Raw genomic sequence first — 23,501 nt, 5'->3', positions numbered from 1 at the left:
AAGTTGAGTGCAAACGTTTTTTTAAGTTATTTATTTTTATTTAAGATAATTTACTCTCTGCAGATGCACACAGTCACTTTACAATAGTAAGAACATGACAAATGAAATTAAAATCTAACCTTAAAATGTCTTGCAATTGAATCCATGCAAGAATAGCATGTTGTTTCTAGCCCACTGATTCCCATACTAAAGGTCCTGACCCCCACTATGTGTCGCTGAAGGTTCATGGGGTCGCGAGGCCTTCTTGATTTTCGGGGATGTAAAAAAACATATTTTGAAAATATACAGCAGGCCCATTTATTAACATTTCATTCATTCCTATGTAGAAAACTAAATGAAATTATCTTTACATTTCAGATTTTTTTTTTAAAGATATTAACTTAAAAAAACCTCATAGTGTGAAGGGCATAGTGACGACCTGAACACAAGTTATGTCCACAGAGCCTTCACTTATGTAAACTGCCTCCTCCTGAAGTTAAAACAACGAAAGAGAAAAAAGAACAATGGCCAAGCATCAGGGAAAGACTTAATTTGTTGAAAAAGACGACTATCAGTTATGTATAATTGTTGAAAAAACCCCAACATAATTTAGACAGAGAACTGTTTCAGCTCAGATTTCATCCCAACTGCTCAATTTACACAAACATCCTGCAGTTGTTTTATTCAGTATTTGGTTATGCAGTTTATCAGTTGGTCTGTACTGTTATAGTCATGCATAGAATATAATATAAAATATCTTTAAAACATGTCACATAGTCAGGGCTCATCAGTGTACTCAATGATAGTAAAGGGGTCCTTTAAGGCAGTGATACTCAACCAAACCTGGTCTGCGACAGGGTGCCAGGTGGCCCGCAAACCATTTCTAATTCACACTGAAAATAAATTGATTCACATTGGGAGGTTTTTTTGTACTTACAGTGTAAATAAGGTGCCAGCGTGCGTTAAAAACCATCAAAACAAAGTTTGTTTACCCACAGAAAATGCCACGATTGGACCCCCCGAGGACATGAATTTGCAAATCCTTGGATGGCATTCTTACCTTAGTCTTAACCAATCCCGCTCTTCTTGCCTAAACCTAACCAATCCAACCAATGAAGGCAACCAGTGCAAGCCACTCAGAGGCAGAATAGGGCAGGTCATTCCTTCGCCATCCTAGGGTTTCCAAATTTGACCCTCGAACAACCTAACAGAGGTCCAGGCTGAGCCCCCAAAACCCTCACATCCTTAAACACCCCTGCATACACCATACCTGTTCAAGGATGCTGTGATTTGCCCACAAATCTAATGTGCACGTTTCTCACAAGCTTTTAACATCAAACATTTCTCAGCATTTATATAATAATTCGTAGAGCTGGATGTCATTTATTCTGTTCTAAACGTTGTGTGTTTTACAGATATGACATCTGTATTATTATTTCCTCTCCAAAAAGCAAGTTGAGTATCCCTGCTTTAAAGGACACAGTTGGACACCACTGCTCTAGCTTACATTTCGTGTCAGCTTCGCAGTTTTCACTTTTCCCACATCACGCGAAGGCACCGTTTGACAAACCCTCTTGCATCCACCGCGCGCAGGCAGTGAACGCTGCCGTCGTCATCAGTACATACAGGAAGTAATGAGCGGCTGTCTTGTGAACGGGGAACGGAGGAAAAGGAGCCGAAGACGGAGGCGATAAAATAATGACACCTGAGCTACAGCCGGCAGCGGACCGTGAGCTGAACATCTAACATCTGCGGTGAGTTAAGAAGCAACGTTACAAGGTTTCAGCTTGACTCTGAACGCAGCCATTTGTGATGGCATCCGTGTTAACCTCTGCGCTGCTGGCAGGACAGGGTCAGGAGCTAACACTCACACACAGGAGGTGCAGATGGGATGTTTCTGTGTGTGCAGGAGGAGAGGGACACCTGAAATCGATCCCCTTATTAGCAAAATACCCCCACTAACAGTCAGTGAATACTATATTTAACTACTTTACTCAGAACTTTATTGGTTTATGAATAAAGGGCCTGTAAATAGCAAAGTGGGAATGACCCACCTGGGGCCTCTGAGATGCTCCAAGTGGTCTGCAGACTAAATTTAAAATACTTCAGTATCACTATTGTGCATCTTGTTATCACACATCGTTTTCTCATTGGAAAAAAACACACAAAATCCAGCCCTCAGTGTAATTCACATCTGTTTGGGAGCGCCTTGACATGCAGAGCTCTGGGAATCTGCCTTACAGCAACAAGTCAGCTATTTATGGGCCTCACACACTCTCTCTATGTCCTTGATCTGTTTCCTTTGAAGCCCACCTCCCCAGATGTCATCCTCTGTGGCAGCACTGAGCAGAGACACTCACATTTGCACATCAGGGAGCCACCAGCATCTGATAGGGGCTCGTATCAGGACAGGACTTTGTGCAGTTACACAACTGTCCATACTCTCAGGGAGACACTGTACACGACTGCTGTTCCGTGTTGTGCATTCTGCCACGCCACTGAGCAAACTTAGACTGCTGTGGGAGCCGCTTTGAGTCACTCAGAAGGTGCATGGTCAGTAATTCATGCTTCATTAGAGCTGAAGCAAATGGTCAAAGAATCGATAAGCTGGTCAACAGACAATTAATTTGCAGCAGTATTGAAAATAATCAAGCATTTAAATATATTTTAAAGCAAAAATACCAGTTCTATGCACGTAAATGTGAAAATGTTCTACCTTTAACTGTTTTATATCTTTGTCAATTGAACATCTCAAGGATTTGTACCAGTATTTGTCATCTTGGACCTTGTATTGACTAAATTATCAACAGAATAAATGATTGGTCGGTGATTCTATTAGCATATTTTAGATTGCAGTATTGATGCAAATGTAGTGATATGAAAAAACTTTTGGAAACTAATTTGAGAAGCATTTAGAGATGAAATAACTACATATGGAGTGTCTTTTCTGGCTGATCCAGTGATTTAAATACTTGGTCATTAATGAGCTTTTGTCATATTGATGCAATAATCCCAAAAAAATATTGCTGTATGTTGCTCACTCATGTGCAATGTTGGCCACAATGTCTAGTCTAATGCAACCAGAGATGTTAAATGGCCTAGTGAGTAGTAACTGTAATTTGAAGCATTCTCTGGCACAAAAATTTCCTTTGGGATAAATGAAGTTCTATTGAATTGAATCGAATATAACTCAATTGAAGGGACAGCTGCCTAGTACAAACTACATGGCAAAATCTCTGACATATCTAACATCTCGCGTCATCTATATCGCCATATCTCCCAACCTTACAGTGTATATTATGTAATTTCATTGTGCAACACTGAATTTAAACTATTCGAAACCTTTGACGACTTTACGACGCTCACAAGTTGCTTGTTGATTAATAATTAACTTCTTGAACTCCTAACTTATTGTTGAACTGAAGCCCAGAAGGAGTTAAATTAAAAGCAATTAAAAGTTTGTGTTCCTGTAGCGTCCCTGTTGACTGTGTAACCGCTGTATTATCAGGCTGATCTCTGGCCTCAGTCCTCTCTGATTGCATGCTGGATACAAATTCTTGTAGTGACTGCAGGTTTGTTTTTAACTTCTATTCAGCCTGCGGGATTTGCACCATTCCACTTATTTATGCAGGACAGGTGACTGTGCAGGTAAGGAGTGTTTCCCTCACCTCTGGTTCCTGGCCCTTTGTTGCTATTGTGATGATAAGTTAATGGATTGTGCTGGCCTCCTGCAAGGTTCGACCCTTTGGACTGGAACATAATCCTCCAAGTCTAGTTAAAGTTCACTAGCTTTGTAACAACTCTTAGTCATGGTTGCAGTACAAATAATCTGCGAGCAGGTAGAGCTTGTGACTGACCGTGGAGGTCTGCTTTAAAAACAGTGAGGTAAATCTGATGACACCAGGACAGCGTTCTGGCAGGAGGCGGCGAAGGGGTAAGCTTTTAATGAATTTGTTTCAGCGAAGGAGATTTGGGCAAAATCAGAATCTGTTTAAGTTCATTAGTATCAGCCACTTGTTGGTGTGTTTCAGAGGGGATAGTTTTCTTGCCTCGGAGTGTGGGCCCTGATGTTGCTGCCATAATGGACTGCTGTTTGGCTCTGGGCCCCTTTTATGAAAGAGTCTTTCAGCCTCTGCTCTGCTTTCGGAGAAATGCAGCCATGTTTAGGCCACAGAGTGTGAGGCTCCAGAGGCTGAGTTTAGAGGTCCCTGCCTGGAATTTGGTCAGAAGTAGATTGCACACATTTTCTATTCTACAGAGCTTGGTGGTGGTGACCCCTCAAGTGGAGACGTATAAGGTCAAATCAGTTTACTGGGCATTTAAGCAGATATCAGTATAGGAAAACAGTTTTCCCTTGTTTAGAATATGACTTCTGGGAGCTTTCTCCTTGAAGTGTCACATAATCCTGTTGTCCACCAAGGTGCTAAATTGAATTATCTCTATCACCTCCCAATCTGAGTTGAGTTATATTAAGTCTATTAAAGGAACGGTGTGAAGGATTTAGTGGTAGTCTAGCAGTGAGGAGTGCAGATTGCAACCAGCTGAAACTTCCCCCATGTACCAAGCATGATCTACCAGTCAGGATTCCTTCAGTGCTCATTGCTTAAAGGGTTTTTACCTGGAGCCAAATTATCCGCAGAGGCCTCTTCCTCCCAAAAACGAACAGACCTGGTGATTTAAACAGGTAAAAACACTGAATAAAGAAGTTTTACATTAAAAATTTGATGTTTTTGTGACGCTGATCATCACAGAGGAATGGTGGCTGTCACGAAAACGGAACCAGCCAATGTTTGGTGTGTCCATTCTGGGCTGCAGTAGAAATATGGTGGTGCAACAATGGTAGACTCCATGAACGAGGATCCGCTCCCTATGGTTGCAATACCGGTTTCAAGGTATACCGTGATATTAAAATTGACAGATATGGTATTGTGTACGTTTGCTTGTCTACGATATTGAAAAAAAAAAAGCAGCTGGACAGAAAATCTCAATCTCTAATTTTCAAAAGGGAGATTTTTTTCCACATACTTTGAATTAAAAATGGTTTAAAGTTTCAAATATGGTAATAAAATGTTTGTTTGACCAAGAATAACCCGTCCATTTTAATTCCTTTAAGAGTCATACCATGATAATCATTCTGTAATAATAATAATAATAATAATACATTTTATTTGTATTGCACCTTACATTTTAGCACTCTCAAAGTGCTACAGAGCAGGATAAAAAATAAAAATAAAAAAAATACTGTTATACGGTTATTGTACTGTGAAAATCTCATATCATTGCAACCCTACTATGTAGACATAAACAGCTCATTCTAAGGTAAAAAAAAACCCACAATAGTTCTTATTTTAGGTGATTATACACTTATGAAAACATACTTATTACATAATATTCCATTTCCGCCAATATATCCACCTAAAGCCTACACACCGGATCTTTGGATGTTGGAAAATACTGAAAAATATCCCTCATAATTTCCTAGAGCCCATAGTGGTGTCTTTAAATGTCTTGTTTCGTCCAATGAACACTCCAAAATGGCACATTTAAAAAGCTAGAAACCTTAAATATTTGACATTTTTATAGTTTAAATATTATTAGTATAGTAGTATTATATAGTATAGTTAAAATAGTATTAGTTTTCTGTCGATCACTATTTATTGTCATTAATCTCTTGATTGGTCTGTTAAATGCCAAAAGTCCAACAGGATCTTTTCAAATGTCTTTATTTGAACAAGATTCTCAGTTGTCACAGATAGAAAACAAAAAAAGAATCACGACAGAGATTTATGCTTGATAGGTGACTTGATTGCTTACTAAAATTGTTGGCACTTATGTGACAGTGGCATGTGCTACACGAGCCGGCTGATACTGTATTACCTGATTTACCTGTTCATCTCGTCATTGTCACTGAAGTGGCTCCTCCCAGCGACTACGTTAATACGGCACTGTGGTGGCCAACTGATATTCACCCAACCCTGAAACTGAGCTGCTTCCTGCCTCCCGTTGTGTAATGTTTAACCTGGCATGTATAGGCTCATTTGTGTGAGCTCCTACCACAATTTAAAATAGTCCTGAAAATATAAGCTTATATGAATGACCTGCCTGCCATTGGGACTAAGGATTTGACTGGCAAACAAGAGTCTGCTCATGGAGAGTATGTGAGTAGGATTAGATTGAGTTTTATTATCTAAATGTGCTGTTGTAGGTTGGGTCAGAGTAATGTATGAAAGAATTTTGTCTTCAGATTACTTCCATAGTTTAAAGATTTGTTTGCATTTAATTGCTCTTTAGATTTAGAGCAAGCCTTTACTTTCCCACAGGGCAAAGCAGGCGAAACAACTATCCCCTGCTCACTGAAGATCTATAGTTTTATATTTCACAAGTATCCATACAGCTCAGCTTACTGTGGCTTGCCCCTGAAAAAATGATCCTGTGTAACCTGAATGGCGACCTGTATTTGAGGAGACATTCCTTGTATTGCAGCGATACTGTGTGACTTTTGGGACAAATGACATTCTTCTAGTTTTTTGTGTGTGTAATTCATTAAAAATCAAAGGCAACTTGCTCCAGTGAGAATAACTCACTGGGTTGTTTGCAGCTGAGTGTGAAGCGGTCAGGATCAGAGTCAGCACCTTCAAATCAGAGGACATGGTTCTCTAGTGGATTGCCCCCTCCAGGTTGGGAGAGAGTTACTGCCTCAAGCGAGGGAGTTCAAGTATCTCGGGGTCTTGTTCGCGAGTGAGGGAAGAGCAGAGCACAAGATAGATCGACAGTTTTTTGCAGCGTCTGCAGTGATGCTGGCGCTGTGCTGGTCCGTCATGGTGAAGAGGGAGCTGAGCCAGAGGGCGAAGCTTTCGATTTACTTGTCCATCTAAGTCCCAAACCTCACCTATGGTCATGAGCAGTGTAGTGACCAAAAGAATGAGATCATGGATACAAGCGGCAGAAATGAGTTTCCTCTCATCCGACAGGAGCTCAGAGTAGAGCTGCTGCTCCTTCGCGTCGAAAGGAATGAGCTGAGGTAGTTCAGGCATCTGATCAGGATGCCTCCTCAGCACCTCCCGTTAGAGGTGTTCCGGACACGTCCCACTGATAGGAGGCCCCAGGGCAGACCCAGGACACGCTGGAGGGATAACATATCTCATCTGGCCTGGGAGGTGCTGGAAAGCGTTGCCTCGGAGAGGTACATCTAGGGGTGCTTTGCTTGGCCTGCTGTCCCCAGGATGGATATTCTGAGTTTGTGATTTATACTATGACGTTATCATTAACCATACATATTTAAAATAACTCACCATGACTCCTTCAGCCCTTGCTCTAGCTCTGGATGCAACAGCCTCTGTCACGAAGATTCGTTTTGCTGTTGTCAACTCAATTAGGCTATTCTCAGTAGAAAAGTGTGTCGAATTGATGACTTTTGTCTTCCACCACAGTGCTGCACATGGTGCAAAACAGTTTCAGGGAATTGCCTTGCATGATCTTCAGCAGTAAATTTTGTTGGTTAATGTGAGATGTTCATGTTGCACACGTCTGCATCTTCAGGACCACAATGGAGTGAATTTGGACTCATTTCATTGTTGACTTTTATGATTGGAGAAACTATGACTATTGGTCAAATTTGCAGAAAAGTTGCAGTGACTGGACAAAATTGCAGGGTCACACAGAATTCACAGGGATTGATCAAACTTGCCTGAATTCTTACCTTTCACAATAAAAGCCCCAAACATACACACTGCATACCTGCTTACCAGAGGGAACTTAAATTCACTCAGAGGCAACTCAACAGTAGTAGCTTACAGTAACTGTTAATAACTTACACCGGGGATACTCCTTGGTAACTGGGGTTAGTTACCTATAGCTACTGGGGAAAACAAAAGCACTCTCCTCTTCCTGTTTTGGTTGCACAGTGGTTGATACGCTTATGTTTGTGCCATAAATTATGCCTTGATTTTCCCAGGAGATCTTACAGGGAATCAATTTAAATGTCAGTGCTCTCATTTTTCTAAAACCATTACATTGGACAATCAATATTTTATTTTATTAAGATAAGTTAAATCAAAAAACTTTATATTTCCACTTTAACAGGGTAAATATAATGGGAAGAGCAACAAAGGAGGGACCCCTCTTCCAAAATGGACAGTCAGATGTGCAGTGGATGCCATGTGTACAGAATAGACCACCATAGTAAAATTACAGTATAGACAATCAGGATGACTTGAATTGTAACAGGCAAACACCAAACAGATAGGGCCTGAGTCCCACAACCGCCTCTTCACCATGGGAACCTAGAAAGGGGACAAAATATACAAACACACAAGAGGCAAAGCTCAAGCAGACTGTTCACACAGATAGAGGAAAAGAAACAAACACACACAGAGGGGGAGAGAGACAAGGACAACATGAATTCAGGGGAGGGTCAGAATATTTTCATGTTTTACAGGAAAATAAAAAAGAGAGATTTTATATTAAAATACTCAAAACAGATAAAAGGATAAACAGATTTTAGACTGGAATATGTAGAAATGAACATAGATGAGGTCTTTTTTTGACAGTCTGCTGCCCTGTTTTGTCCTGAACTAGTGCACATGACTGACCGTCTCTTTCTTTTTTTCTTCAGGTCTCCCCAGGCCTCCGTCCTCCATGCCTGCTCCCCCAGGCTTTACTCGACTGGAGCAGAATGAGCCCATGAACACCCTGCGTATCTCTGTCGGAGGCCTCCCGATGTTGGCTTCTATGGCCAACACCACTGACCCACGTTTCCGCCTTAAATGGAGGCCCATCGTGGCGGTGGCCGGCTCCCTGGCCCTGCTTCTTCTGCTCTTCATGCACTTAAACTCGAGCCTGGGCCCCCGCTCTTATGACTCGCACGGCTGGAGGGGCAGTCACAGTGACACCCAGCAGTCCGATTCCAGTTACAACGACACCTACCCTCTCAGTCCGCCTGAGCACACGCTGCAGGGCACCCGCTACCGCATTGGGGTCATCGCCGACCTGGACACGGACTCTCGTAGTGACAAGAAGCTGACGTGGTTCAGCTACATGCGGCGGGGGCACCTGTTGGTGTCCCAAAGTGGCGACAAGATAGCAGTTGAATGGGATGCAGACAGGGTGGTGCTGGAAAGCCACCTGTCGGAGAAGGGCAGGGGAATGGAGCTGTCTGACCTGGTGGCGTTCAACGGGAAGCTCTACAGTGTCGATGACAGGACGGGCGTCGTCTACCACATTGACGGTGACAAGATTGTGCCTTGGGTCATCCTACCTGATGGCGATGGCAGCGTTGCCAAAGGTTGGCATTACACTCCACTCATACTGTAATACATTATTGTACTTGATTATTTCCATTTTCCCACTGCGTTTTTTGACAGCTTTTTTTACTCGTAATTTTTTTTAGTTTTAAAGGGAAACTTTAATGTTTCACAACCGGGGCAATATCGCACCGTCAGTATACGTACGCTTGATCCGGTCTGTTTGTTGTCATGTGTAGCCAAGTCTTGCTCAAGGAGAAGTCTTGTTCTGAAGTCTTTGAGAGCTGACTTGTTGCAATATTTGTTGTTGTCCAAGAGTTGGAGGGAGGAGCGCCAGAAAGAGTTGACTGACTGTTTTGCTGTTTTCGACAACATGGAGAAGTCTGCGAGATTTCAGAATGAGTCTTCTCGTTGACCGAGACAATGACAAACAGACCAAATCAAGCAAAAGATAAAAAAAAAAAAAACGCTTTAATTTCTCCATAGAGTCCTTCCCATAATGTCAGACATTTCTACTAACAACCTGAGCCTATCAGTGGCAAAAACAAGCACTTTTAGTGGACGCGCTTTGACGGTGCGTTAACCTCCTGAGACCCTGTGTCCTCATATGAGGACATCATATTTTGGGTTTACTTGACCATACACTTCATTCTACTTAACTTAGACCTGTTGTCCTCCTTCGTGGACACTTTTTTATGCCATCTAGTGGTAGTAAGACCACAATACATTAATCCATGTAAAAACAAGATAGCAGCCATCTCTGCCAAGTCAGTCTGCACCTGATCCCAACACAAAAAGGGACAAGGTCCAAAACCTGACCAAATTTCATGGTGAAAACTTTTTTATTTATGATTAATAATGTTTGTAGTTTGATACGGCAACAAATGTGACCAATTTTAGCAACAGTATCAAGATAAGACGCTGTTAATTAGGAAGTACTTGTTTCAAAACATGGGGACTGTATTATCGTCTCATTTGAGGACATTGGGACTTAATTATCATTGACAATGTTTAGTTTTTTATACTCATTGGGTCCTACTGATCCCAAATAGCAAGGAGAAACTAAAAATGCATGGCAAACAAAAGTTAGGGTCCCAGGAGGATATGGCCCCAAAGGGTTATATTGCAGCCTTTTTTCTGGCGATGAGCTGCAGCCATCTCTCAATACTAGAACAATTTCAAAATAGTTGTCTCCGTTCGTCACTTATATATATGTATATATATATATATATATATATATATATATATATATATATATATATATATATATATATATATATATATATCCTTTTAATCTTTTCAAATGGTAAAGAGGTACAATTATCCATTAATTCACTAAAAGCAAAGAAGAAAGAAATGGACATGCATTTTATTTAGAACAACTTCTGGTCATCTCACAACACCTCAGGTTCATCCTGTGACTGTTTGGAGCAGCCTGACCCTTAGTTTGAGATAGCTATATGCATATACCATAGAGCCCGATGATAACTGGATCTTTGGGGCCAATACTCACATTAGGGAGTAAAAAATTCTGATCTTAATGTATAGGCCAATATCGGCTGAAAAGGAGAAAGGAAATTTTACAGATTAAAGGCCTTTGCACACTGAGTCGAGTCTTTTTCGGGTGTGTCTTTTTTTTAATCTGTCATCCAAAAAAAAATTATTACGCACAGAAACCTTACACACTGATTCCGATGCGTTTTATTGTACTTCCGTTGTGAAAATTAGCAATACAGGACAAAACGAAAAGTCACATTTCCTCCTTTGCCTCTCTCCACTGGAGTTACCTATCCGGCTGTCATCACTCCCTCCCTGTCTTTCATTTGGCACCGCAGCTGCGTGAAGCGGTGGAGCTGTCCTCTGTCTCAGTCTGCACATTCTGTGTGCAGTTTACATCCTCCTCTGCATCATCATCCACCTGTGTATTACTGTCTGACCTGTTGAAAGTAGCTGTCTGAATTATGAAATGATTCTGAGCGTCCCGTTCATGTGTCTTGTCGTTGATGTGTCCCGCCGCCACATTTTCCTCACTGATTCTTTTTCAAACATCACTAAAGGCTTCTGACAGCTGAGAAAAACGCAGAAAATCGAACCTGTTGCGAAAAATTTCAGTCACGGACAAACGTTTCAGACCATTGTGCAGCATAATTGACACAATGTGAGGTCCTATTTATTTTTAGTCGTGCAACAATTTCAGACAAATAAAATGGTCTCAGTGTGCAAAGGCCTTACTAGTTAACTTAACTGTTGTTGTGGCAGTTTTTAGCCGATCTGCTTGGGAGTCAGCGAGCAATAACTGAATAGCTTTGTGCACGAGAGTTTAGTCTCTATAGATTGAGGTTGTGCCCAGAACAGTGAATAGAGGGCATCTTTATACCTACACTCAGACGACAAGATGATGAGAAATCAATTGTAGCATTCTTGGGCTAAAGGAACATACCTGTTGCAACATGTTAGGTAATCGGCTGTATCTGTTAGACAGTCAACGGACTGTCTTTGAAGGCGAGATTATAGTGAATGTAAATCTCTTGATGATGTCAAGTATCAACAGATGGATACAAAAGGGGAATGCAAAGGTCACACACTTACAGGCATATGGGAAGAATGAAACGATACAAGCATATGCATTAAGAAGACAAAATTTCCACCACACTGTTAAAAATCAATCAAAGCATTATGAGTACTTTTACCGATACTTGAAGTGTATTCTACTCATTATACTTTTGTACTTAAACTGAAATGCAGAACTCTTGCTTGTAATCAAGTACTTTTATGTGTTTAATGCCACTTTTACCTTCTCCTGATAGGGTTCAAAGCTGAGTGGCTGGCGGTGAAAGACAAGCACCTGTACGTCGGCGGTCTGGGGAAAGAGTGGACCACCACCGAAGGGGAGTTCGTCAACAACAACCCAGAGTGGGTGAAAGTAGTGGGCTTCAGAGGGGATGTACGACATGAAAACTGGGTTCCCAAGTACCAATCTCTCAAGTCTGCTGCAGGAATAGAGCCTCCAGGTGAGGATGTGAATCTGGTCTTGCTTACGATTGCTTCCGTTTGTTTCCTGCTGTTTACCCTTTACGTCTGAATCTCCGCAGGATATCTCATCCACGAATCGGCAGCGTGGAGCGACACCCTGCAGCGCTGGTTTTTCCTCCCTCGCCGCGCCAGCAATGAGCGCTACGAGGAGACAGCGGATGAGCGCCGCGGCACGAACCTTGCCCTGAGCTGCTCGCCAGATTTCAAAGACATCATTGTAAGTCGAGTGGGTCAGCTCAACCCCACTCACGGATTTTCCTCTTTCAAGTTCGTCCCCAACACTGACGACCAGATCATTCTGGCTCTCAAGTCAGAGGAGGACGCCGGTAAGATTGCCACGTACATCATGGCCTTCACGCTTGACGGACGCATCCTTTTACCTGAAACTAAGATTGGGGACGTGAAATATGAGGGCTTAGAGTTCATATAGACTGAGAGACTCACACTTGAGGCCACTGCACTGTTGTTCTATTTTGTTTACAATTCAGTCACTGTTGAAGTTACTGTACTCGCTGCTTCCTCTCATTGAGACACAACTCCAACCCGTAGAGGATCATCTTCAGTACACATAAAAGAACCATGGGCTGACACTGAAAAACACGGTCCCGCTTTGGGTTTTGAGAAAGTGCCAGTCAACACAAACAAAGCCAGCATGTCTCGTGGTGGATCATCTCCCTCCCAGGACAAATGTGGCCCTCAACAGTACTGTAGCCTTCCTTATAATGAATGTACAAAAGATTGATTTATCAGACTGTGATTTCTTTTCCTGAAGCATATGTTTTCATGCACATACTGTACACTCTCAAAAGGTCAAAGGTTATCTTCCCCCTTTGCTCCATTTTAAACATCATCCTATACACACCGAACATGCTATTTTCAGTGAAACAACTTAAGGACTGTTTTTATTCCTCATGAAACGTAATGTTTGAAGGACATTTTGGTGAAAAATTAATTATGTGATGTTTTTGGTGGGATGACTTGAGTAAAAATCTTGATTCCTATTTCCTGTGTCTTGTCATTTCATTCACACGTGGGCTTTTTTTTTTTTTTTTACAAAAACAGTTAAATAAAACCTCAACCTTGTCCTCAAACAAGTTGCAACAGGAGCAGTTTGCAAAACAATGAAACTGCTTTCAACTGAAATGAAACTCGGGAAAACAGCAGGGAATGGAGAAGTGAGCCTTGGTTTTTTACTTTAAAAGGGGTAAGATTTGTGTCACAGACTCCAAAAGGGAGAAGCACATTTTTGGACGACAGCGCTTCATCACCAGAGGGGAAGAGGGTAACGTGGTTTTATTATATTTAAACAGTTAGCATATTTTGACTTTTAAGTTTGACCTTTTGACTTATAATGCACATTTTTAGTATAGTCAGTTGAAAAAAATTCCATTTTAATGTAGGTTTATATTTTCCCTTTGAAGCAATAAATGCATTGATTTATATGCAAAAAGACAGTTTGCAGACAGTCCTGTTAACATCCCAATAATTCAAAGAATATTCTTGAAGGTCCAGTGTGCAAGATTTAGGTGGATATATTGGTAGAATGGAATAAAATATAATGCGTGTGCTTTCTTAAGTCTACCCAGAAATAGGAATCGTTGTGTTTTCAGTACCTTAAAATGAGCCGTTTTTATCTACATAGGGAGTGCGTCCTCATCTTCAGGAATTGTTGATGATTGCCATGTTGCACCACGTTTCTACAGTAGTTCCGAGCGGACAAACCACACACTGGGTCCAAATAGGGCCATTTGCGTTTTCGTGTCAGCCACCGTAGTTAGTCAGCCTCATCTGCGACGTGCCAAACAGCATAAAAGAAACACTGATTTATAACATGAAACCACTTCATTAGGTGTTTTTGCTAGTTTTAATCACCCGGCCCATTTCTTTTGGAGAGGAGGAGAGATCTGTGGATAATTTGATTCCCGTAAAATCCTCCTGAACAATGCACACTTAGGGAATTCTAATCAGGACAAGTTCCACTTGGTTGAAATCTGCAATCCTCAATGCTTGACACCAATAAATCTCTTTAAATCGTACACACTGTTCCTTTAAATTGTGAAGTAATGAAGAACATATTTCTCACATTGCCTCTTTTTTGTCATTGTCTGTCTGTGTCAGAGTCCTACACTGGTGTTTGGAAATGCTTGTGCACGGAAACATAATCACTCTGGGGCTTCTGCTACTTCTCCATGTCTCTAGCGCATTGAAATTCAATCTATTCAGTAAGTCATGAAATATATCTCATTTGTGTGAACACTTTTGCTTGAAATTAATTGTACTGAAAGGAAACAGTCTAACTGGTTTTTAATGTACGACTGTATGCAATGCAATGCCTACATTTTATACATATATTCTGATCATGCACTTTCAACACAGACTGTAGGTTATGCGAATGTTTGTATAACCTTTCAGCTCTCATGACCTTGGTTAATATCCTACACCTGTGTTTGCAGGGGGAGACATAGAGAGTAACCCTGTGCAGCAGGAGGGTGATGTGAGGCTGTTTGGCGGCACTGTTTCCGAGGGCCGCGTGGAAGTCTACCATGATGGCAAATGGGGAACGGTGTGTGACGATGGCTGGGACATGGCTGAGGCCCAGGTGGTATGTCGTCAGCTTCGCTTCCCCGGAGCCAAATCTGTTGTCATTGGGAGGAGCTATGGGACAGGTGCTCTTTACTTCCGTTTATTCCCCACCAGAGGGCAGTGACATTATTGTAATGATTGAAGATCAGTGATTTGGCACTAACACCACCAATTCAGCCGCCAAAAAGGCCACTGCATGATGTGTTACTGCCACATTGACGAATGTATTCCCTTTCATTTTACATGATAGTGTCTGGACCGATTTGGCTGGATGAGCTGACATGCAAGGGCACAGAGAAACTTCTGGTTACATGCGCTTTCAAAAGCTGGGGAGAAACTGACTGCAGCCACAAAGAGGATGTCGGAGTTATCTGTGAAACAGGCAGTACGTATCTAAACGGTCTTCATGCTCTCCGTGCTCTGTCAAATGTTAATGGATTCAATGATTTGTGATTCCAGGTACAAACATGACCATCAGTGATTCCATACACTCCGTGGACCACAGCATCAGTCTGTCTGATGACCTCGGCCAAATCTTTGACAGCGGGAGCGGCTGTGACTTCCTGATCCTGGTCCAGAGTCCTTCTGGAAACAGACAAGAGGACAAGACCCTGGAGATGCATGAGACAACGATTTGCGTGCACAAAATAATCCTCTCACAATATCCACTCTTCAATGCCTCAGAGGGGATCACCAACATCACTGTCAGCATCCGCCGGTCTTGCCAACCACATTTCACCTCCTTTATCAGGTAAACAACCATTAATTTAAAGGACCAGTGTGTAAGATTTAGGGGGATTTAGTGACATCTAGTGGTGAGGATTGCAGTTTGCAACAAGATTAAACTTTTATAGGTCAGAATTCTTTCAATGTTCTTTGTTCAGGAGTTTTTTTTACCATGAGCCAAATTATTCTCAGAGGTCTCTTCCTCTCCAAAACAAATAGAATTGGTGATTTAAACCAACAAAAACACCAAATAAAGTAGTGTTTTTGTGACACTGCTTGTTGTGGAGGGCCTGCTAACTATGGTGGCCAACGCTAAAAACACAAAGAGCCTTATCTAGAGCCAGTGTTTGGTTTGTCCATTTTGGGCAACTGGAGAAACATGGCAGTGCAATATGGCAGACTCTGTGGATGAGGACTTGCTCCCTATGTAGATATAAACAGCTTCTTCTATGGTTATAAAAAAAAACAACAATTCTTTTTTTCAGGTGATTACACACTAAAGAAAACATACTTAGGCCCTGATCACACAGAAAGCATTTCACAGGCTGCAAAACACGAGGCGCATCCTTGCACTATCCTTCCCGTGTGATCAATTTATTTTTCATTTCACAGTAATTAGTCACTAGTTACTAAAATTACAGGCAGATGGTACTTCCTCTGGCTCTGGTTGAGGGTGAGAGGCTGTCAGCAAATAGTTTATTGTGCACAGGGAAACAGAGATCTGTGTGGGTACATGAGACTCTAAAAAAGAGGGTGGATCACGGGGAGTACCACCAGTTGGTCCAGGAGCTTTGCCTCCATGATGGCTGTTTCCAGGCATATCTTAGGCTGGCATCTTAGGCTTGTGTTATTGCTCTGGGTATTGAGCAACCTCTATGACCAGTCTCTCCTCCGTTGTTTACCAACTGTAAACTTGCTGTTGTGGCCACCAGAGAAGGCCCAATTCTCATTAAAAACAATTTTTAAAAGGCGCCTCCAGCTGCTAAAACGCTTCCTGTGTGATCGGGGCCATATTCCATTTCTGCCATTCTACCCCACTAAATCCTACACACCCAGCCTTTAGGATACAGAATTTACATATATCACCCATTTGTTCTGTAAACATTTAGATATAAAGACAAATGTAAAACATCATAAAAAATCTAATAAGTACTCTCCAATCTCAATAGGTACATGTACACCCGCAAGGTGGATGTGGACTTCTCTTCTGTGCAGTGCCTCCACTGGATGGCTTATAAGTTTGGGGTGAAGCATCTGATGGATGACACGGCCCGGCTGTTCTCTAAAATCATCCCAGAGGACGAATCGTTCCACACCCAGGTGTCTCTTTACGAATACGCAGAGGAGACTGGGGACTTGATCCTCCAGGAGGACTGTCTGCAGTATATGGCCTGGAACTTCCAAAATCTGACCACGTCCCCTGCTTGGTTCCACCTCTCCGCTGAGTTCCTTGGATCCCTTCTACTCCGCTCAGACCTGGTTGTGCCGGATGAATATTTTCTGCTTCAGACTGTGGAGAGCTGGATCACAGAGAAGACCAACTCCACCAGTTTGGAAACACAAGTCAACTTACTGAGTCGCATTCGTTTCCCTATGATCCCCGCGGAGGCACTGTATAACCTGCAGTTCAACTCTTCTCTCTACAGCACCCATAGGATTATGTATCATGAAAACATCTTGAAAGCGTTCCAGTTCAATGTTCTGCTCTTCAGCGACCTGCAGTCAAACCCAAAGTTCAACAGAGAAGATGAAGATTACCAGCCCAGGATCTACACCGCCAAGCCATGGAGCACTGATATAACTGCTGAGCACATCCGCAATCCATATGGATACTCCGGGATGTATTACCATGGTAGATACGATCAAATCCCAACCAAGTCACTCGACACACCTATCCATAACAGCCTGATCTTTAAGAACAACAACATTCGCTGGGATGCAACTTTCTTCAAAAACCAACATGAATGTTCAAACCAAGGCGTGAGGTGCGAGTTGTTCCCAGCAGCAAGGCTGGCTTCCCAAAACAGCCTAACCAAGTGGAGCAACATCCTCTTTCATAACCGTCTCCTGCTCATGTGCCAAGGCAAGTACATCTGTCAGGTTCAGGACTTCAAGGACTCTCTCACCTATGTGAGTAAGGCCCAGGTTCTTGCCTACCCCTGTCCTGATGACCAGTACACCTACCGCTTTGTGGTGAGGCCAGGGTATGTCTGATCCAACACCAGGACGAGGCTTAGTATTTCGCACATCTGATCAATTTGTCTGCTTGTTTTCAATGAATCACGATGCTACTTTATTATCCATGTGATTTTTTTCATTAATCTTTGTTAATTAGCTAGCTAATTCAAGTATACTTTCCTGTTCTTAAGGCAAATAAAAAATGATTTCTACATCATTTTCTGTGTGCGTCAGCACTTTGTTCTTCTCAACAGCATCAGAAAATATAAGTCCCAACCTGGAGTTTATCCAGATATGAGACACATAAAATGACAAGTGTAACAGAAGCACAGGAATACACTTAGTGCAGGACTTATTCCTCTGAGATACACCACACAGTGCCACAGGAAGTCACTCCTGCCTGTGGCCATTAGACCTCTCGACCCCTCCCTCAGTGCCAGACACTCTGAGTCAATAGACTGGCCTTTGGACTTGTGTCACCCCTCAGCATTTATAACCCCATCATTTATTTATTATTTACAATAATACAACAAAACATTGTGAAGTTATTCATTTCTACAATACCGTTTTCTTATTTAATACTGATTTAATTCATATTTATTCCATTCTTGCATTTATACTTAACACAGTTGTAGTATGATACACATATTTGTACATATTTCTTATATGTTATGTATGTTCTTTCTATTTTATTGTAATTTATCCATGCTTACATACAGTAAACCAGTAAGAACAGCTGTTACATGTCAAAATTTCCCCTCAGGGATCAGTAAAATATTTATTTTCTTATCTTAAATGTGGCCAAGGTAAATGACTCATCAGACTGGTTTAAAGCTCCACTCAAACTGGAAATATGCAGAACGTTTCAGCTAGCCTGGTTCTTAACAAAATCCACCTTAAAACACCTCACAACCTGATATGCTTTGTCTATTTAATCCAAAACCAAGGTGTTAATAAGTGTTATGTCCTGGATTACAAATTATATCTGCTAGTTGCCTGACAACTGGTCTCCACCATGATTTAGCTTGTTAACGAGAGAGCTTTAGAGGTGTTGATATGGCAGATTTTATTACCTTCAGCTAGAACCAGGCTACCTGTTTGCCCCTGTTTCCAATCTCTGTGCTAAGCTAAGTTAACCTGCTACTTGCTGTAGCCTTATACTCAGCAGGTAAATATGAGTTGCATTGATCTTCTCATATGACTCTCCTACACAAAGCAAATCAGCCTATTTTCCAAATTGTTGAGCTATTCCTTTAATTAACAAGGCATCTGCCCTGATCTCGTGCTCATGTGTCACTGTGTTGTCGATGCAATGTTGTGGCTTGCGAAAATAATCCAAGTCTGGTTATCCTAAGTTAACATCCTCCCATGTGACATAGTTTAAAAGTCACGGTTATTCTCACACTTCTCCCCAACAGAGTGAAAACAACAAACTTCAAACATGTTGCCTCCATTTAGCATCATCAGATAACGTACTGAATGTGAATGGGTGTGTGTTTACAGGGGTTTGATTGAGGATGATAGCAGTTTCCTCTTCATGAATCATGGAATCTTACCAAGCGATTATGTCTTCACCAGACTGTCTCAAGTCTTTAAACACGACTGACAGCTGCACTTTGACAACATGTGGGCATACATGCCTAGACAGGTGGCAAATAAAACAGCCATACAAAACATACAATGACTCAGGTTTCTGAGAAGCGCAGCTGACTGTGGGTGCCCCGAAGCATGACATGACAAAAGGTGATTGATTGGTTGTTCCAGCTGATGATTACATGATCTCTGTGTATATTTTAAATGACTTTTCCACATGCACTCATGGATGAGGACTGTACAAACTCATAGCACTGTTTAGTCCAACACAGGAGAGCGCTGTACAGCAACTGTGTGATTCATCCACTAGTAATCCAGTGCCAGGTTACGTGCTTATGGTAATGTAATCACCAGAAGGAAAAGAGGGAAAGTTCAGATATTTCATCACTTGTTTTGCTGCGAGTAACATCTGGCGTGTTTTTATGATTGTGTCATTTTACCCAACAAATAATTACCCTGTCATGACATACTTGTTTGTTTGGTTTGCCCCAGAATTTTGAAATTATGTTTCGTTGTTTTCATGAACAATGATATTAGTCATCTCACTTATCAGCATGAACGCCCAAAGTTTTCCATTTGCGCCTTACTCTAAAAAAGGAAGTGTGTTTGGATTACACACAAAGAAATGGAAAATCCTACATGTTGTGTAATGTCAGTGAAATTCAGCATGATGTATAGGATATTAAAGCTGAGCTGATAAATATTTTCCTATCTACGTCAGAAAATGGCTACATATGCTGTAAAAGCAATCACTCATAGGATGAATCCTCATATAATTATTACCTAACTCAGCAGTTTCCCCAAAATGTACAAAGCAGTTTAGCATCGCTGATTTAATTGTTGTACCGCAAGTTTGCTGTTTTGATGGGACTGTCCTCCAAAATACGATCACATAATTTGTTTTGACGAGCAGAAATTAATCCATATTTACATTATTTTGTTACACAGCAACCTCAAGTGGCCATAGTAATTTCTATGGGGGCAGGGGAGGAAGTCAGATGCTGTATAATAAAGGCAACAGAGGTAGATAGGTCAAACAAGCTGGACTTTCATCCAGGACACAGGTGTTTGTGTCCTGTGTGCGAAATATAGTATGTCGGCATATATAACATGATTTACAGTGTGTTTTTTGAGTGGTTTCATGAGACATATGTGATGTGAGATATATTACATAACAAATGTTTTTATTTTAAGCCAATCATCTTTTTTTTTAAATCTAACCACGTAGTTTTGGCGCAACTGTGACCATTTCACAGTGTTACCCACTTGTTTAAAACATACAGAAGCTAATCTGTTGTCCACCGGTAGGTGCACTAATTTAGGAAATGCTCCTATTCATTTATTTAGTTATTTAATCTATCTTTATTGAACCAGAAAAACCTCTTGAGATAAAAAAAAAAAAAATCTCTTTTCAAGAGTGTCCTGGCCAAGACAGACAACATAGAACAAGAATACAGAATAAAAACGTAAAGCTCTAAAACAAGCAATATAAAACACAAAGTAAGATTACTACAAAGAAAACCCAAAAAGTATGATAATATATACTAGAAATAAACAAAAATAGCAACTACACATGATTACAAATACCAGCTAAGACACACCGCGACATCGGCATATGGCGATTGTGTATAAAAATCCTGCAACAGTGCTTTGAAACGGCCAAGAAGAACCAAAGAGTGCAACTTTAAGTCCTCCTGCAGAAGATTTTACATATAGGGAGCTGCATACATAAATGTTTGCTTACCAAATTCTGTATGTACCCTTGGGACAGACATTAAAAACATGTTTTGTGGACCTATGGGTCATATTCAGACATAGAAACACACAACTGATGTGGTTGTGCAAGTTGGACTTATCGGTTTTAATTCACCCTCGTCAGCCTCTTTTAGCAGTTGTTTTCACCCTTGCAAAAAAAAACCCTGATAAATCAATTACACGCCTTGAATGGCTATAGATAAACTAAAAAAATAAACTGAGGCCACAATTTATTAATTCATGCACACAAGATATAATTCATTACCTCAGTTTAAATATACAGTTCCTGGGTTTTGGTTCATTTGTGTGTTAGGTTAAGTGTATACACAGAGAGCCAGCACAGCTCATCCTGCAGCCCATTTGCCTCAGTCCCTGCTGCGAGGAGATTAGCTTCAGAAATGGATCTTCATCTAACAGCTGGAGCAACTCAAATTCATTTCGTCATTTTTTTTCTCTGACCACTCTTGTGCTCCATAATATTCTGCATTCCCAGCACTAGATAACAGATGAAGTTAGCAACTATCTACTGAACATAGTGAACCATTTAGCAGCTGAAGAGCGTTTGGAGTTGGTGGAGAGGAAACAGAGCTTAAAGGAGAGTGATAGTGGACTTCGATTTGTCAGGAGAATGCAACTGGTGTCATATCTTTTAAGTGTGTCAATAGGCAAAAGCTTGCCAGCACGCTCCCTGCATCAGTGTTTTCATTTGGGTTGAGCTGATAATGTGTCTTTGCAGTTTGTTACCCAACAGGTCTGCATGAAACAAGTTGTAACACGGGATTAACATTGTGTTACCATCACCGTCAGGTTTAGGCAACAAAACTACTTGGTTAAGGAAGAAAAAACATCATGATTTGGGTGTACATTTTGTTATGGGGTTTGGGTTAGACGTAATGTGACGTAATTATGTGACGTAAAGTTGCTCACTGGTGCATGATGCCAAAATCCTGATTTCTTTGTTATGAAATGAGGCCCACAGAGGAAGCATACTAGAGACTGACGGCAGCCGAGTGGCTAATTTTTGGTTTAGCCCGCTGCTATCTTAAATAGGACTGAAGTTATTTAATCGTGCAGCTCTTCTAGATCTTAGAAATGATTTTAGACTGAATGGATCAAATTCTAATAGTGAAACGAGTCATTTTGGAGGGTTGCTACACTCAAAAAAATGTATCAGCTTATTTACAGATGTCTCTTTCACAATGGAAGTCTATGGAATAAAAGTATTTTTCGGCCCTATAGCATTGTGTGATGGAAAAGGAAGTTGAACGTCCATATTTGGCCTCAAAGCTGGTCACTGTTCTTAAAGGCTTATTTACATTGGACACGAACAGCGGTCTCCTGGGTGAAAGTCCTGTATTTACAGGCTTATTTACATCGGACACGAACAGCGGTCTCCTGGGTGAAAGTCCTGTGTTTACAGGCTTATTTACATCGGACACGAACAGCGGTATCCTGGGTGAAAGTCCTGTATTTATTTGACCCATCCATCCACCCTGACCACCTTGCTACGTGGATTCTGAAAGCCTGGTGTGTCATACAGGTGCTAAAGGGAGCCTTGTGCGTTGGTATCAGATGTCGAGGCATGTAACAAACTGTCCTGAAAGTGAGATCATACTCAACTGTTTCATCGGTTAATCAGTTAAAGTGCTGTCCCACACATCATAGTCATGGACTGATGGTATTGTTGAGGAAATGACTACAATAATTTCTCTGTTATTTTACCAGTTAGGGTCTGTCACTTAAAAGTTCCTGTGAGCGCATGCATCAGTTGCTCAAGGCGGCAGCATTTCCACCAAAACCATCACTGGAATTGCTATGCGGAGGTTACCAGCAGACTCATGGTGACTAACTTCTACATTATGACACCACACTGAGGACAATCGTGGTTATCTAAACCCAGTGTCTATGGCATGATTTTAATGTTTCCAAGCTGATGTTTTCCTCCTGTCTCTGAGGTGAATTTGCTCACGCTGATTCATTGTCTCACATTGTCACCAATAAAATGCGAACAGCCATACTGATGAATGGAAAATTGTGGGAATTACCCCTGTGCCTTGGCCAGGTCACATCAAAGCAAAGACGGTAAAGAGGAGGGGGCGGACATGCAGCAGGGGGATGGATTGTCGAAAAGTGTTGGTCAGGTCATGTGCGATGAGTGCAGGCAACAGGGCAGAGGAGGTGGAAGGCAGAGGATGTGGGTGAGTGCCACAGCACCCACCAGTCCCCACAATGAGACCCTCTTTTTCTGTCTTGCCGGGCACTTCCTTTGGAGAGTATTCCTGGCCTTGCAAGTCTGTAATTTAAGGGATAGAGGTTCAGGCCAGTCCTGAGCCCCTTGTGGAGTTTGTAGTGGGTAAAGTACACAGGGGGGCTGCTTACATTGCACTTCTTTGACAAATCCGCCCTCTTTCA

At 41.5% G+C, this 23,501-nt stretch overlaps 2 protein-coding genes across 9 annotated transcripts; both read left to right on the top strand.

Moving 5' to 3' along the window:
- Positions 1-1,575: 1,575 nt before the first annotated feature.
- cant1a (calcium activated nucleotidase 1a) lies at positions 1,576-13,255 on the top strand. Of its 8 annotated transcripts, XM_078161674.1 has the most exons (5): positions 3,784-3,913; positions 4,011-4,201; positions 8,594-9,262; positions 12,029-12,232; positions 12,314-13,255. In XM_078161674.1, the coding sequence occupies exons 3-5, from the start codon at positions 8,617-8,619 to the stop codon at positions 12,682-12,684; spliced, it is 1,221 nt and encodes a 406-aa protein (XP_078017800.1). In that variant the 5' UTR covers positions 3,784-3,913; positions 4,011-4,201; positions 8,594-8,616; the 3' UTR covers positions 12,685-13,255. The 8 variants fall into 8 exon arrangements, with proteins under 8 accessions (XP_033499691.1, XP_033499693.1, XP_078017801.1 ...); XM_033643800.2 differs by lacking the exons at positions 3,784-3,913; positions 4,011-4,201 and adding an exon at positions 1,576-1,733; XM_033643802.2 differs by lacking the exons at positions 3,784-3,913; positions 4,011-4,201 and adding an exon at positions 2,403-2,532.
- Positions 13,256-13,395: 140 nt separating this feature from the next.
- On the top strand, positions 13,396-17,958 carry LOC117268042 (galectin-3-binding protein A-like). Its single transcript, XM_033644195.2, has 6 exons — positions 13,396-13,536; positions 14,373-14,476; positions 14,708-14,920; positions 15,088-15,222; positions 15,297-15,588; positions 16,733-17,958. The coding sequence occupies exons 2-6, from the start codon at positions 14,395-14,397 to the stop codon at positions 17,775-17,777; spliced, it is 1,767 nt and encodes a 588-aa protein (XP_033500086.2). The 5' UTR covers positions 13,396-13,536; positions 14,373-14,394; the 3' UTR covers positions 17,778-17,958.
- Positions 17,959-23,501: the final 5,543 nt, after the last annotated feature.

Source organism: Epinephelus lanceolatus, chromosome 18, assembly GCF_041903045.1.
Source record: "Epinephelus lanceolatus isolate andai-2023 chromosome 18, ASM4190304v1, whole genome shotgun sequence".
Lineage (NCBI taxonomy): Eukaryota > Metazoa > Chordata > Actinopteri > Perciformes > Serranidae > Epinephelus > Epinephelus lanceolatus.
This window is presented reverse-complemented; position numbering and strand designations above follow the sequence as displayed.

Bases quoted from the DNA above. Each gene is read 5' to 3' on its own strand.
- cant1a (XM_033643798.2), top strand. From the start codon at position 3,874: ATGACACCAGGACAGCGTTCTGGCAGGAGGCGGCGAAGGG. The intron at 3,914-8,593 runs GTAAGCTTTTAA...TTTTTTCTTCAG, and splicing joins TGGCAGGAGGCGGCGAAGGG to GTCTCCCCAGGCCTCCGTCC. The intron at 9,263-12,028 runs GTTGGCATTACA...TTCTCCTGATAG, and splicing joins CGATGGCAGCGTTGCCAAAG to GGTTCAAAGCTGAGTGGCTG.
- LOC117268042 (XM_033644195.2), top strand. From the start codon at position 14,395: ATGCTTGTGCACGGAAACATAATCACTCTGGGGCTTCTGCTACTTCTC. The intron at 15,223-15,296 runs GTACGTATCTAA...TTGTGATTCCAG, and splicing joins AGTTATCTGTGAAACAGGCA to GTACAAACATGACCATCAGT. The intron at 15,589-16,732 runs GTAAACAACCAT...CAATCTCAATAG, and splicing joins CATTTCACCTCCTTTATCAG to GTACATGTACACCCGCAAGG.